The 16022-nt window shown below is 42.9% G+C and overlaps 1 protein-coding gene across 2 annotated transcripts in view; it reads right to left on the reverse strand.

The window, feature by feature from the left end:
- Positions 1–219: 219 nt before the first annotated feature.
- CACNA2D3 (calcium voltage-gated channel auxiliary subunit alpha2delta 3) overlaps positions 220–16022 on the reverse strand; it is a 726617-nt gene continuing 710814 nt past the window's right edge. For both annotated transcript variants that reach the window (XM_042453686.1, XM_042453685.1), the window contains 3 exons: positions 7179–7291; positions 3866–3948; positions 220–639 (listed from right to left, as the gene is read on the reverse strand). In XM_042453686.1, coding sequence (XP_042309620.1) covers positions 547–639; positions 3866–3948; positions 7179–7291 — 289 coding nt within the window. In that variant the 3' untranslated portion in view covers positions 220–546. The remainder of the gene's footprint in view (positions 640–3865; positions 3949–7178; positions 7292–16022) is intronic.

The following is a 16022-nucleotide window of genomic DNA, read 5'->3' on the forward strand; positions in this document are numbered from 1 at the left end:
CTAATAATCTTGGTAATGAATTCAGCATCCTGAACAGAAAATGCTGTTTCAGAGAAAATGCTCTGAAGGTGGGGGTGGGTGGGTGGAGAGATCACTTGCAATTTGTGCAAAATAAGACCCAAACTGTGATGATTCTAAACATGTTTTTCCTTGTCATGATTTTTCAACACATAAGTACTGGAACAGAATAAAGTAAATCAACCACTGGAAAATGTGATTTTAATATACTTTATTTAAAAAGTACACAGTTTTAAACTGTCTTCCATGGGACAAAGCAGAAAGTAACGACCATCTGTTTCTATCTACTGAAGTCCCGTTCTTGATGAATTGTGACTATTGTATGGCAAATCCATATTTGCATGATGCGCAAAAAGAAAATAAAAACTCTTTTTTGTACATAATTTGGAAAGTTTATATCATTCCCACTGTTTAAAATCATGAAATGCTGATGTTTTGACTATATTTCATGTCTTCTAGTTGCACCATTTCTCAGTTCACAGTTTTTCCATGTATTTTGCATGCCAAGTGATTGTTCATCAGTCAGTGTCACCTTGAGAAAATGGCCAGAAACAGAGGAAGCACAAGAAGAATAGGCTTAGCACTCAGGCCTAAAACTCCACCACATTCTCTGGCATTCTCCTAAAAATTGAGGAGGAAAGAAGAAGAAAATTGAAAGCAGTATTTCAGTAAATCAAGTTACTATTTATTTTAACAGAGAGAGTGTGCAAGAGATTATAGTCACTATTTAACAATGAGAGCCAGCAAGATACAAGTCAGTGTGGTGTAGTGGTTTGCACATTGGATTATGACTGTGGAGGGTTCAAATCCCTGCTCGAGTATAAAACCTACTGGGTGACTTTGGGCATGTCACTCTCTCAGCCTCAGAGGATGGCAATGGCAAACCTCTTCTGAAGAAATGTGCCAAAAAAATTGGAGAGGGGGAACCAGATCAACTCTAATCCTTCTTGCTTGCCATGATAGGGTCATCTTTAGGTTGCCAGAAGTCAGAAACACCTTGAAGGCACACATCAACAACAACATTATTAACATGCAGTTCTGGGACTGCCATAATGAAAACTGTTTGTATCTTTGGGTGCCTTTTCCCACTAGTCCCTCCTTCTGAAGGGTAGAGTGTGAATAGTCGAGAGAGGACATTCTCTTGTGGTTTCCCTCCCTGGTGGAATGTTTTCCCAAGTAGGATTTCCTAGGCACCAATATTGCTTTCTTTCTCTTCCCAGGTCCTGATTTCTTTTTTGGTTGTTGCTGTTTTCTCATGTCTTTCTGGGTTATTTTAACCCCCATCACATATTGGTAGTTTTGACTTCCTCTCATGGTTTAGTTGTGGGTTTTTATAATTTTTTAACATGCACTTGGAGTCTGAAAGCCTGCCAGTTTGACTACTTATGCCAGACAGAAAAATCTGGGGGGGGGGGGGGGGGGGGAACAAGCACCTGTTGATCTAGGTAGTCTGAGTTCAGCCTAAAGAATCCCAAGTTGTGCAGGCCTGTTATAGTATCATAGAATCATAGAATCATAGAGTTGGAAGAGACCACAAGGGCCATCCAGTCCAACCCCCTGCCATGCAGGAAATCTAATCAAAGCATCCCCAATAGATGGCCATCTAGCCTCTGCTTAAAGACCTCCAAGGAAGGAGACTCCACTACACTCCGAGGGAGTGTGTTCCACTGTCGAACAGCCCTTACTGTCAGGATGTTCCTCCTAATGTTGAGCTGGAATCTCTTTTCCTGTAGCTTGCAGCCATTGTTCCGGGTCCTGTTCTCTGGAGCAGCAGAAAACAAGCTTGCTCCCTCCTCAATATGACATCCTTTCAAATATTTAAACAGGGCTATCATATCACCTCTTAAACTTCTCTTCTCTAGGTTAAAGATTCCCAGCTCCCTGAGTCATTCCTCATAGGGCAAGGTTTCCAGACCTTTCACCATTTTTGTCGCCCTCCTTTGAACACGCTCCAGTTTCTCAATGTCCTTTTTGAATTCTGGTGCCCAGAACTGGACACAATATTCCAGGTGGGGCCTGACCAGAGCAGAATACAGTGGCACTATTACTTCTCTTGATCTAGACACTATACTTTTATTGATGCAGCCTAAAATTGCATTGGCCTTTTTAGCTGCTGCATCGCACTGTTGACTCATGTTCAACTTGTGGTCTACTTGGACTCCCAGGTCCCTTTCACATGTAGTTTCATTCAGCCAGGTGTCCCCCATCCTATATCTGTGCATTTCATTTTTCTGCCCTAAGTGCAGTACCTTACATTTCTCTGTGTTGAATTTCATTTTGTTAGTTTTGGCCCAGCTTTCTAGTCTGTTCAGATCATTTTGAATCTTGATCCTGTCCTCTGGAGTATTAGCTATTCCTCCTAATTTGGTGTCATCTGCAAATTTGATAAATATGCTCCCTGGTGGCGCAGTGGTTAAATGCCTGTACTGCAGCCATTAACTCAAAACCACAAGGTTGCGAGTTCAAGACCAGCAAAAGGGCTCAAGCTTGACTCAGGCTTACATCCTTCCGAGGTCGCTAAAATGAGTACCCAGACTGTTGGGGGGCAAATTAGCTTACTTGCTAATTAGCTTACTTGCTGTTCACCGCTATGATCTTTGGAATAGCGGTATATAAATAAAACACATTATTATTATTATTATTATTATTATTATTATTATTATTATTATTATCCAGGTCATTGATAAAGATGTTGAATAACACTGGGCCCAGGACAGAGCCCTGTGGGACCCCATTGGTCACTTCTCTCCAGGCTGAAAAAGAGCCATTGTTGAGCACCCTTTGGATTTGGCCGGTCAACCAAATACAAATCCATGTAACAGTTACTTTGTCTAGCCCACATTTTACAAGCTTGTTTGCAAGAATGTCATGGAAAACCTTGTCAAAGTAGCTAGAGTACAGTCCATGATTTGACCTGGATCAAAGGGCACTACATTGATGCTGCATTGCAGCATTGGTACCAATTGTACCACCATAAGGTGGGCATTCTACAATTGGGGTGCCACAACTGAAAAGGCTCTTCTCCTTGTTGACACAACGGCCAAAATAAAGTTGGGGACATCCACACATGTAAATGTCTCTTCACATGGGAAAGTGCTCATTTGGATGCTGCCGAGGTTTGTATTCCCTTCCTGTCTGTACAGCGCCCAAAGCCTCCCTCCTAATCTACTGTAAAGGCCTGGAACTACCTCACATGACCATTCCATGATTCAAAGAAAGCAGGCACAGTTGGAGAAGCATCTGGCAACCCTTCTCCCCTAGCCAGAGGTTTCAATCTAAGTGTTGAAACCCTCAGATGACACCCCATAGATTTCAGTGCTGATGGCATCACTGACTATTTGGAGAGGGGGAATCAGATCAATTCTAATCCTTCTTGCTTGCCATGAAACATGGAATGGCTGCTCAAAGTGCCTTTAGCAATTTACAATTGATCACTGGTGTATGGTATATGGCTCAGCATAGCATAGATCAACTAGTGACTGAGCAAAACACACACACACACTTATACACAGAGAACACTATCAGCCATGTGCTACACACTTGAGCAAAAGGATGGTTGGCAACATGGTCAATGGATAAAAAAAAACTGGCAAACAGAAGAGTGCTTATCAGGAGAGATGGACAATTCAGTCCTGGACCTAGCGAGCTTGAAACAGCAATGAAACACCCAAGCAGAAACATCAGAGTGGAAGAAGGAGATGTGGCAAGGGACTGAAGGGAGTAAATGCACAGCTTGGAAAGTTACCTTTTTAGGACTACAACCTGATAATACCCCATGCAGGCTGGGAGAACCAGGCCCTGGACAAATGTAGTTGCTTTTGTTCTAGGTCACTTTTTCTCTACCTACCTCAGGATGGAATCCATGGCAAGACTCTGGACGTCTTCTAATCTTGTGAGATTTTAAGCGTTCACATTTGAGGGATTCATTATGTTCACAGAAGTTAAGGATGTCTCTTAAAATCAGGATGTTGGCACATTCAAAGCAACCTCCTAAAGTTACCTAGCATTACCTGCCCATAGTATCACCTTCCTGTAAGACCCACCTGTCCTCCAAGTTTGATGCACTATCAGTTGGTAGATGTGCCCAGCACTAAATTTCATGTTAATGAAGTTAGAGTTGAGTGAAACAAAGAGTTAGACTGTCCTGTGCAAATTTAACCAATGGAAAACTGCTCTAGCTTCAAATCTAAAACTTCTTTAGACTATGTTTGGTCCCCATACCAATATGATGTTTTCAGGTGTATTGGACACCATGACACTCTTTTAGAAAGAATCTGTTTATTTTAATTAAATTTTGGAGATGTAATGCAGATAATGCTTCTTTATGATGTGGGTATGTCTAATAAACACTCATTTTTGGTTAAGTGTATTACAATGTATCAATTTTATATCAGAATTTTTTTTTTAGCATTTCTGGAAGCATATGTTAAACACTGCTGGATCCTACATGATTTAATCTTCAAGATGTATATATTCCAAAGTTGGAAAGATAAACATCCAGCATCAAGAATCAGAAATCTTATTTCATTAGTTGTGGATGAACACATATTGTATTGGTGTCAGTTTCAGGAACATGTACTGTTGGAAATATGATCACCTAATATTAATGTACATCTGTAGCCCTTTCACTGTCTACATATTCCTCTTCCTCTCTTTTTTTCCTTTTTGTTTTCCTTTTTATAGTTTTTTTTGTATTTGTATTTTAAAAATCTGATTTTTATATATATAAAAAAGGATAGATGTGCTCCATGCAGACACTAATAAATTAAGCAAATTACATAGCACAGGGCTAACTCAGCTCCCTCCCACTCTGAACCAGATCCTTGAACCTTCTAAGGCCTGCTGTGACCAATTTAACAACTTCTTCGCGGATAAAATCTCTCGGATAAGCGAAGGTCTTAACGCCGGCATTAGGGCAGAACCAAGAGCAGAGGCATCCAGAGCCTCCGTGGACTCTATTAAACTGGATCAGTTTGAGTTGGTCAGTACCGAGGATGTGGACAAGATCCTTGGAAGCGTTAGGAAGACAACCTGCTCTCTCGATCCCTGCCCCTCATGGCTAGCGGCCCAGGGGGGACCGGTGGTAACCTCGCTGTTACACCGGATTATTAATACATCTCTGAGGGATGGGCAATTTCCAACCAGCTTGAAATTGGCCACAATAAAACCGCTGTTAAAAAAGCCCTCCCTCGACCCCCTGATACACAGTAATTATCGGCCAGTCTCGCTGCTGCCATTTTTAGGGAAGGTGATCGAGAGGGCAGTTGCAATCCAGCTTCAATCGGTCTTGGATGAAATGGATTATCTGGACCAATTTCAAACTGGCTTTCGGGCGGGTTACGGGGTTGAGACGGCCATGGTCGCCTTGGTCGATGATCTCCGTCTGGGCATCGACAGGGGAAGCGTGTCCCTGTTGGTGCTCTTGGACATCTTAGCGGCTTTCAATACCATAGACCATGGTATCCTTCTGGAGCGCCTGGCAGAGGTGGGAATCGGGGGCACTGCGCTCCAGTGGTTCCGATCCTACCTCTCTGGGAGGTTCCAGATGGTGCAGCTGGGAGACGTGTGCTCCGATAAGAGGGCCCTTACATCCGGGGTCCCTCAAGGAGCCATTCTGTCTCCCATGCTTTTTAACATTTACATGAAACTGCTGGGAGAGATCATCCGGAGACATGGGGCGCGGGGTTATCAGTACGCTGATGACACCCAAATAGTCTTCTCTATGTCTCCGACTGATGCAGTGACTGAGGATGGCGTCTCTCCTCTCGTGGCCTGTCTGGAGTTAGTAATGGGCTGGATGAGGGAAAACCGACTCAGTCTGAATCCAGAGAAAACGGAGGTACTTGTGATAGGTTCCCCTGGTCCAGGAATGGCGGTGGTTCCACCTGTCCTGAACGGGATCACGCTTCCTGTGAAGGACTCCGTGCGCAGTCTGGGGGTGCTTCTTGACTCGTCGCTTCACCTTACAGCTCAGGTGAATGCGACGGTCAAGAGCACCTGTTATCAGCTTTGGCTCATTCACCAGCTGCGCCCATACCTGGCCCAGAGGGACCTTGAAACGGTGGTACATGCTCTGGTAACCTCTTGATTGGATTTCTGCAATGCACTCTACATGGGGCAACCCTTGTACCAAACCCGGAAGCTACAGATGGTACAGAACATGGCAGCCAGACTGGTTACTGGTACTTCCAGGGCCAGTCATATTACACCTGTACTCAAAGACCTGCATTGGCTGCCCATCCGCTTCCGGGCACAATACAAGGTGTTGGTTATAACCTATAAAGCCCTACATGGCTTGGGCCCAGGTTATCTTGAGGACCGTCTCTCCCCATACATTCCGCCCCGCACCCTCAGAACATCTGGGCAGCAACTATTGAGGGTCCCTGGGGCTAGACTAGTCTCCACTACAAGGAGATCATATTCCATCATCACCCTGACCCTCTGGAACATGCTGCCCATTGAGCTTCGCTCGGCCGCCTCCCTGGCCCAGTTTAAGAGGGAGTTGAAAACCCTCTTGTTTCGATCTGCCTTCCCCAATACGAACTCCAGCTAGCCTCCCCCCTCTGACAGCAAGGGTAGCTGGCTGATGGGGTTTTTAATATTGTTTTTAATGGGTTTGTATTTGTATTGTCGGTTTTGATAGGTTTTTTTTTTTTGATATTGCACTGTATTGTATTGTTTTGATTGTTGTTCACCGCCCTGATCATAGGAAGGGCGGTATAGAAATAAAATTTTTATTTATTTTTTTCTTATTTATATTAGATACTGCATTATTTCCAGTATGGAATCTCTAGTAAAGTGTCATAATATTCTCCTGCAAAGTAAAGGTAAAATAAATCCCACAGATAAATTGCATCTGCCAAATGTGGATAGTTTTTATATACTCCCAATTTAGTTAATATATTGAATTTACAATGAACATTCAAATCTTATAATTCAGTACAATATATTTTTCAAATTGACAATTTTCAAACTATGTAGTTGGTGCTGAACTTAGCTAAAACTGACTAACTTAAGTCTTATTGATTTCAATGGGATTGCTCTAAGTGTGGCTAAGTCTGAAGGAGTTCTCTTGTCTCAACATTATTCCATTCACTAAAGAGTACTGCAGCTTTTGTATTGCTTGTTTCAGTCCCAGCCATTGTCAAAGTAAAGGATATACCTTATTTCTATTGGTTCCATGGTAATTGGGGAAATTGATTCACAATCACACTCATTACTTACTACCACCATGAAGAGATTGCTGTTTTGAATTTGCTGGATGACAAAGGACCTATGGGCACAAACAAAACAATGAGCTGAAATATCAATTCTACTGCAGAAACCATGAAAGATGAAAATATATACTTAAAAGCCTGAAGTTAAATGTTTGTTGGTGAGTTCTCTACACATTATTAAATTGATGGTTGCTGGTTCCCCTCACGGTTATGCAGTAATTAGCTGTACACCCAGTATATATTTGTCCCCACACATAGATCTTGTTTATTCCACCCAATAGAGATTGTATGTAGCTATTGACTAGTGCAGCCACATGAAAAAGAAGACAGGTCTTACAATGTTTTATACAGCTTTGGAAAGAATGATTTTTAGTGGTTGAAACTTACATGACAATAATAATAATAATAATAATTTGTTTTACTTATATACCGCTATTCCCACGATCACAAAGATCATAACGGTGAACAGCAAGTAAGCTAATTAGCAAGTAAGCTAATTTGCCCCCAACAGTCTGGGTACTCATTTTAGCGACCTCGGAAGGATACAAGCCTGAGTCGAGCTTGGGCCCTTTTGCTGGTCTTGAACTCGCAACCTTGTGGTTTCGAGTGAATGGCTGCAGTACAGGCATTTAACCACTGCGCCACCAGGGCTCCTTCTCCAGGCTCCTTCTCCAGGCTAAACAAGCTGTATCTGTTGAAATTTTAGCTTCAACATAACTATGCAGGAACATTCTCCTTGTTTTCATGTGGTCACCCTACTACTGGATGAAACATTTTGTCATATAGATCCAAGGTGGTATGGTGTTTCAAGTGTTGGACTATGGCACACAAATCACCACTCAGTCATGGAAACTCATTGGGTGGCCTTGGACAAGTCACACATTCTCAATCTTAGTGGAAGACAATGATAAACCTTTTTTTTTGTAATAAAACTATGAGAGGGTCATAGATCAAAGTGATTGGAAGGCAAATAACAAATAAAAGATATTATTTTGCAAATGTACACATTGCAAATTCATTAAATCTAGTCTAGTTGCAGTTACCAATAGGATCAAGGCCCTGGACTCTAAGGTACCACACAATTTTGGCTAGAGCTTGGAAAAGTTACTCAATGATTCCCAGAATCCTCCAGCTGGCTTTAGGAGCTGTGGTCTAAAAAGTAATTTGCCCAAGGTCTTTTGTGCATTGAATCATAGTCTTTCTTTTAAAGATTAACCTAGAAGACAAGCATATTTAAGTAAGAGATATATTTTAGTCTATGGCCTAATCTGGACTGCAGAAATAATATAGTTAGAATTACAGAATCATAGAATCTTAGAGTTGGAAGAGACCACAAGGGCCATCCAGTCCAACCCCTGCCATGCAGGAACTCACAATCAAAGCATCCCTGATAGATGGCCATCCAGCCTTTGCTTAAAGACCTCCAAGGAAGGAGACTCCACCACTCTCTGAGGAAGTGTATTCTACTGTCAAACAGTCCTTACAGTCAGGAAGTTCCTCCTAATGTTGAGGTGGAATCTCTTTTCCAGTAGCTTGCATCCATTGTTTCAGGTCCTAGTCTCTGGAGCAGCAGAAAACAAGCTTGCTCCCTCCTCAGTATGACATCTCTTCAAATATTTAAACAGGGCTATCATATCACCTCTTAACCTTCTCTTCTCCAGGCTAAACATTCCCAGCCCCCTAAATTGTTCCTCATATGGCATGGTTTCTAGACCCTTCATCATTTCAGTCGCCCTCCTTTGGACATGTTCCAGTTCCTCCACATCCTTCTTGAATTGTGGTGCCCAGAACTGGACACAGTATTCCAGGTGGGGCTTGACCAAAGCAGAATAGAGTGGCTGATAGCATTTTAACTGTCATGGCACCATGCTATGGAATCCTGGGATCTGAAGTTGGCAGTAGCACCAGAGCTGTCTGACAGAGTTGGCTAAATATTTCATAAAACTACAAATTCCAGAATTTCATAGCACTGGGCCATGACAGTTAAAGCACTATCAAACTGCATTTTTTCTGCAGTGCAGATTAGAACTATGTAGTATCTTAATGTAATTAGCAAATACACTGGAGCTTTTGGACTCTTAGGACGCATGCATCATTGAAATAGCATACCTCCAAAGTGACTAGAAGCAGCTTTATTTTGGCCTGTCTGTAACAGGCCACTATAAACAAAAAAAGTATAATATGTTATAAAGTTATTCCAAGCTATTTGAATAATGATACATATACTTCTCATTAATTGAGAAACTGCATCTTCTATAAAAGATTATTCTTTAATCTTGTCCTGTTAGAAATAAGGATTTTCTTGTAGATGCTCGAGTTCTTTTTCTTGGTGTTTGCTTTTAAACTGACTCATTTTATAGTGATCCTATGGGCCCATACAGACAGGACAAAAATAAAGCTGCTTCAGGTCACTTTGGAGGTATGCTGTTTAAATAACACACATATCTTAAGAGGCCAAAAGCTGGACCAAAACTGCGCTCCAGTCCTCAGGACTTGACCGTGGCTTTGGCGTGGATTCTGACCTCTTAGGACACATGCATCATTTAAACAGAGCACCTCCAAAGTGACCTGAAGCAGCTTTATTTTGGCCTGTCTGTACAGGCTCCTATCATATGCTTTTCTTGGCAAAATTTATTCTGAAGAGGTTTGCCATTGTCTTCCTCTAAAACTGAGATCACCCAATGGGTTTTCATAGCTAAGGAGTGATTTGAACCCTGGTATCCCTGAGTCCAAGCCAACACTCAGATCACTACACCATGCTTGTTCTCTTTTAGAGAGCTGCATCCCAGACTTCTTTCATCCCCCTTCTGTGATCCTGTGGTCTACTTCCGTGCTAATCTTTACATCAACTCAGTATAACATGCTATGACATGTAAAGCCACTGAATCCAGAATAGATGTTTTCAGTTTGGTGGTCTGGCAGAGAAGGATGAAGTTAAATGAGGACTTGACCATGTGTAGATGTGGACAAAGGCATATTTCCACTCAGACGTCTCTACTTAAAATACATATTGTCTTACTAAGAAAATGTTCTAGTTTGTCCAAAAATCACAGAAACTTGAAGGAAGGGGAGGACAAGGAAAGGAGGCAGGAATTTGTGAACCAACTCTGGGAAAGAAACAACTGGGTAGTCTGCAATTAAAATATCAACAACAGGAAGATTAAATGCTTCTTGGTATTCTTTAAATGTACTGACCATCCATTAACATTACACTTACTGGGATCTGTAACATGTTAGCTTTATGATGATAAACACAATGTGTATTTACAGTATAACACACAAGGTCTGAACTTTTGAAAGAAACCTATTAACAGCTGGACCATGTAGCAAAGCTGACATCACCGTAATGGAGCATCCACAGCTTGCAGATTTGTGTGTGAGAGAAAAGGGGCCAATAAAAGGAAAGGAGAAAAATTCTTTAAAGAAAATAACAGCTATGTTTTAGAGTTGGAAAAGACCACTAGGGCCATCCAGTCCAACCCCCTGCTATGCAGGAACTCAAAGCACCCCCTACAGATGGCCATCAAGCCTCTGCTTAAAGATCTCCAAAGAAGGAGACTCCACCACTCTCTGAGGAAGTGTGTTCCACTGTCAAACAGCTCTTACTGTCAGGAATTTCCTCCTAATGTTAAGATGGAATCCCTTTTCCTGTAGCTTGCATCCATTATTCCATGTTTTAGTCTCTGGAGCAGCAGAAAACAAGCTTGCTCCATCCACAATGTGATACCCCTTCAAATACTTAAACAGAGCTATCATATCACCTCTTAACCTCCTCTTTTCCAGGCTAAACATACCCAGCTCCCAAAGTCTTTCCTCATAAGGCATAGTTTCCAGACCCTTCACCATTTTGATGGTCCTCCTTTGGACATGTTCGAATTTATCAACATCCTTTTTGAATTGTGCTGCTCAGAATTGGACACAGTATTCCAGGTGATGACTGACCAAGGCAGAATAAAGTGGTGTTAACTCCCAGAAGGAATACAATGCAATTCCAGTTTATCCATTTCAGAAACTGAAACAACCTTGTTCATACACTGTGGGACATTTTATAGTGGTTGGACATGTAACATTAACTCCCAGGAACCCCAAAAGGAGATACTCTATTGTGTTGACACAATTACTGAATTGCTCACAGATTTTGAAGCGGGCAGTTGAAGTGAGGGAGGGGAAGAGAGAATACAGGTGGGGATTAGTCATTGAGGATTGACTCCATGCTTCTGCTATGTAGACAGCCCCATATTTGGATATACAGTGGGGCCTCCGCATACGCGGCCTTTTTTTGCGTGGCTTTGAGCGTACACTCTCAAGCCACTGGGGGCACGCGCGGGGCGGAAGGGGCAGCGCGTCCCATTTAGTTGAATGGGCGCGCGAGCCCGTTGTGCCCCGCGCACCTCTTCACCGCCGTGCACGAGCCCCATTGTTTACAATGGGGCTCGAGCATAGGCGGAAATCGCCATACGCGGCGGGATCCGGAACGGATCCCCCGCGTATGGTGAGGTTCCACTGTACTTTCAGAGTAATTGGAAAAAGTGAGGGGGGGAGGAATGCATCAGAACAGACACTGATAGATTGGCATACTGATCCATGTAACCCATATATAATAATGGCTTATACCAGGGTTGGGAATCATGGGGTCCCTTAGATTCTTTTGGACGCCAACTCCTAGCATTCCTTACTATTGGCTATACTGACTACGGCTACTTGGACTTAAAGTCTGACATGTGGGAAGCTCCATGATTCACATGGCACTTATACTACAATACATTCTCTAGAGCAGGGGTCGGCAGCCTCCGGCCGGCGGGCCAGATGCGGCCTGCAGAGGCCTTTCAACCGGCCCCTGCGCACTCCTGCCGCTGCCGCCGATTGCGGCTTTTCACGCAAGACTTCGCCGCCATTTTGAGAAACAAAATGGCGGCATCCTAGAGGCGAAGTCTCATGCGACCACGGGAAAGGTTGCACGAAACTTCGCCACCATTGGTGGCGGCCTCTAGGAGGCCCGTTGCGGTGGCCAGGGCCCTGGTACAGGGCTCCGACAGCAGCAGCAGGCCTCTGGGAGGTCCACGGTGGCTGGGGCCCTGCAACAGGGCTCGGGCAGCAGCAGCAGGCCTCTAGGAGGCCCGTTGCGGTGGCTGGGGCCTCCACAGGGCTCCGGCGGCAGCAGGAGGCCCGTTGCCATCTCATGGGGCCCTCTAACAGGGCTCCAGCAGCAGCAGCAGGCCTCTAGACTTTTTTGTGCCTCTACGGGGCCTGGGGCCCCATTAGGGTCCGGCAAAGAGGAGGAGGCTCCAGCGCCGGTGGCCCCCACCGGCTTTTTTGCCAGAGGAGGCCTCCAGCACTGGCGGCCCCCACTGCTGCTTTTTGCCAGGCTCTGACAGGGCCTGGGGCCCCGTCAGGGGCCGGCAAAGAGGAGGAGGCCTGGCCCCGGAGGGTGAAGCTCCGCCCCTGGCATGCGGCTCTGCCCCCAGAGGGTGGAAGCTCCACCCCTGGCACGCAGCCCTGCCCCCAGAGGGTGGAAGCTCCATCCCCCGGCTTCCCCCCCCCCAGTTTTCTGAGGACAGCAACCTGGCCCCCGGCTTGAAAAGGTTTCCTACCCCTGCTCTAGAGCATCCTCTCCCAACTGGCACGTTCAGAGGATGTTCTAGAATTCTATCATCTACAGCAGTGCCAGTTCATTGGACATATTGGTAGGGAATGATAAGCATACTTCAACATATCTGGAAGGTATCATGTTAGGGAAGGCTAATGCAGAATGTCACCTGCTATGGTGGAATGAACAGGTAGTATAAAGCAGAAGAATTAACTGAAACTAGTTTTTGAAATACACTTTTAAGCAACTTTCTGCTAAAAGTACAATTTATAGCTTGGAAACATGTTCCATCATTTCCAATTAATTTTAATCCCAGTTATGTATCACAGGACTTTAGCCAATAAGAAAAAGGAGTTTTAAGAGAGTTCAAAAATATCTGAATATGGAATTAGGGTGTCTTGGCAGAATAGTAGTAGTAAAAGTATAGGGCACTTTAACAGGTATTTCCCCATGCAGATGCCCACAAACAATATATTAATGGGAAGAATTAATGGATCATTCAATATCTACTTGTCAGTTTTGTGTATGTTAATTTATCAGTCCTATTTCTGCATAAAGCTATGCTTACTCAAAGAAACACATACACCATACAAAATTTACATTACTCTCTTTCTCCCCCCATCACAAAGTATATATATTTTATACAGTTTTTAGTGTGATGCATTTTAGTCTATAATATACATTTTTATATACATTTTGGTAAATTTCTCAAGTCAACAAAGATATTGGAACATTTGGAAAAATAAAGATAGAAAAGGGTGACTGTGATCTGTTCCATGTATTAATCTGAAAAGTGGGAGTCAAGTTGGTTGGATTAATAATGTATTAATGATAAGAAAGCATTCCCTATAAACTTGTATGTGAAATTCTCCTACCTCTATCTCATCAATAATTTACTCAGATAACACATTTTTTCACTGAATGATTACTTTGTTCCCTGAAGTAGACTATCAGTACTGTTGACAGTACTCCTTCCATATTATGATGAAATTGTTATCCTGGAATAAGCAAGAATAAAGAAGAAACATCAAAAGACACATGTCTAGTTCTTTGAACTCAAGCACTAGACTATTCTGGTTGATTCATTTTTTCAGATACATACTTTGATTAACAAATCACACAAAACCTTACCTCCACCTCCTTCACATAATGCTTTTCATTTTCCCTCCTGAAGCTAGTTTTCAAGTTTCAAATATTACACACCTGGTTATCCACTGAGTGTCCTTGCCTCCAGTTTATCAAACACCACTGACCAAAATGAATCTGCTTTCCATAACTGGATAGGAGATCATTAGCATCAACACCTTCTCTCAGGGCTAACCCACACTATGATGAGAGAGCTTTCCCCATGTAATAAAAAGACCACACACAGCTTACGTGCTGTCTGTGAATAATAAAAGGGTGCAGGAAGTGTAGATAAAACCTTCTGGGATTTTGTCAAGATGTCCTTATCACCAGGTTTCCCTGTATGTACAATCTCACATAGTACTGGCTGTGTTCCTTTAGCCTAATCTGGAGCTGTATGGTACATTTGTGCATAAACTGAAAGGTAGTTCTACACTGGGACATAAGCAACAAGGATTAGTTTGTCACTGACAGAGGGGTATGAAAGGTATGGCTAGAGCAACCCTTATCTTGTAATCCCCAATGTGCAGTTCATCAGAGAATTTTATACTCTCTTCCTGCTTAGTAGAACAGCAGAACATTGTTCTGATGAGTATATGGCACAGTACAGATCGCTGAAAAACGTTGGCCTACTGGCACCTGTTTTTTCTCTGGAGGAAAGCCGCAGCCGCCAAAACCGCATGGCTTCCTTCCAGTGGAAAAAGAACCCGCGAAAAGCACCACGCGACAACATGTGGATGCCGCATGGTGCTTATGTAACCATGGCAGCACCTCTGTACACAGTGTGCTGCCATTATTACACCGTCATTATGTTCTAAGGTTAGGGACCGTGCGGTTGCTGTGCAGTCCCTAACCCTAGAATTGGTCCTGGTACACCACTTATTGGCAGTACGTATCGGGCCAATGTTATTCAGAAATATGCCATTCAATAGTCTGCTTTCATACACATACAATACCTGGGACTGACTACTGGGGGACTAATTAGCAAATGGTCTGATTTCTGTTCCATTAGCGGTAAAACCAAGCAAGCTCTGAAACTCATTTTTGCTAGGTGAAGCAAAAGCCAAAATGAGTTTCTACTATTGATCTTGAACATTCTGAACTCAGCAATGACATTTACACCCACCCAAACCAGACCCTTAAAAATCAGCTGGCATCTTGTTAGCATATTATGATAGTTTAAGTTCAACTCCTTTCTACGAGCCAGTGGTATTTGAATTTATTGACCCCCTTATGGCAACTAGAAGTATTTCTTTCTTGTAATTCAGCTTGTACTTTGGTCAGGTGCACCCTTATCTCCTGCAACCACAAGTCCAAGGATTTTGCAGGATATTGTCATGATTCATGTGGCATCGTAGTGCTATAATTGTATAGTGTGAAAGGTCCCCATACAATAATAGTTTTAAATCTGCAAGTGCCCATCTTCTGGTGAGCTAAAGAAGAGGCTAGGAATAGGGAGAATAGGCCTGAAGATATTCTGACAGAATGGTTCCTCTCTATGTCCTGCCTGTATTGTGTTTTTCCCAAAGTGAGCTTGGAGCAATCTGTAGGTGTCTGCATGCAGAAAACCCCTATATTAAGACAGGAGACAATGGCAAAGTTTCTCAAAGTCAAAACTTTTTAAAAAAATAGCTGTTGTAACAGTGTGAACTAAATTTGCATGCCACTGGCTTGTGAAAAGGGAACAGAAAAATGTGTTCATATCCTCAGCCAATAATTCTTCAGCAAGTTTTATGTTTGCTACTTGCTATTTGGCTTTCATTGTGAATTTTCCCTAATTTATCCATCAAGCAGTCCCTTAAGACAGGAAATGTTTACTCCTTTTTTCAGATTTGAATTGCAGAGAAGAGAAGAATGGGTTTACACAAGCATCCACATTAGCTGAGAATGACCCATCACGTCAGTCCCAGTATTCTCATGATGGATTTTACAGGGCCACCAACAACAAATATGTTTACAACTTTTGCCCAGCTTCTAGAAATGTAGGTGAAAAATGAAATCCCCAATTTCTGTGCCTGCAAGGAAAATAACAACAGAATGATTAAAAAAAGGTGTTTTGTCTTGAAAAAATTCTT

Source organism: Sceloporus undulatus, chromosome 2 (genome assembly GCF_019175285.1).
Source record: "Sceloporus undulatus isolate JIND9_A2432 ecotype Alabama chromosome 2, SceUnd_v1.1, whole genome shotgun sequence".
NCBI classification, from domain to species: domain Eukaryota; kingdom Metazoa; phylum Chordata; class Lepidosauria; order Squamata; family Phrynosomatidae; genus Sceloporus; species Sceloporus undulatus.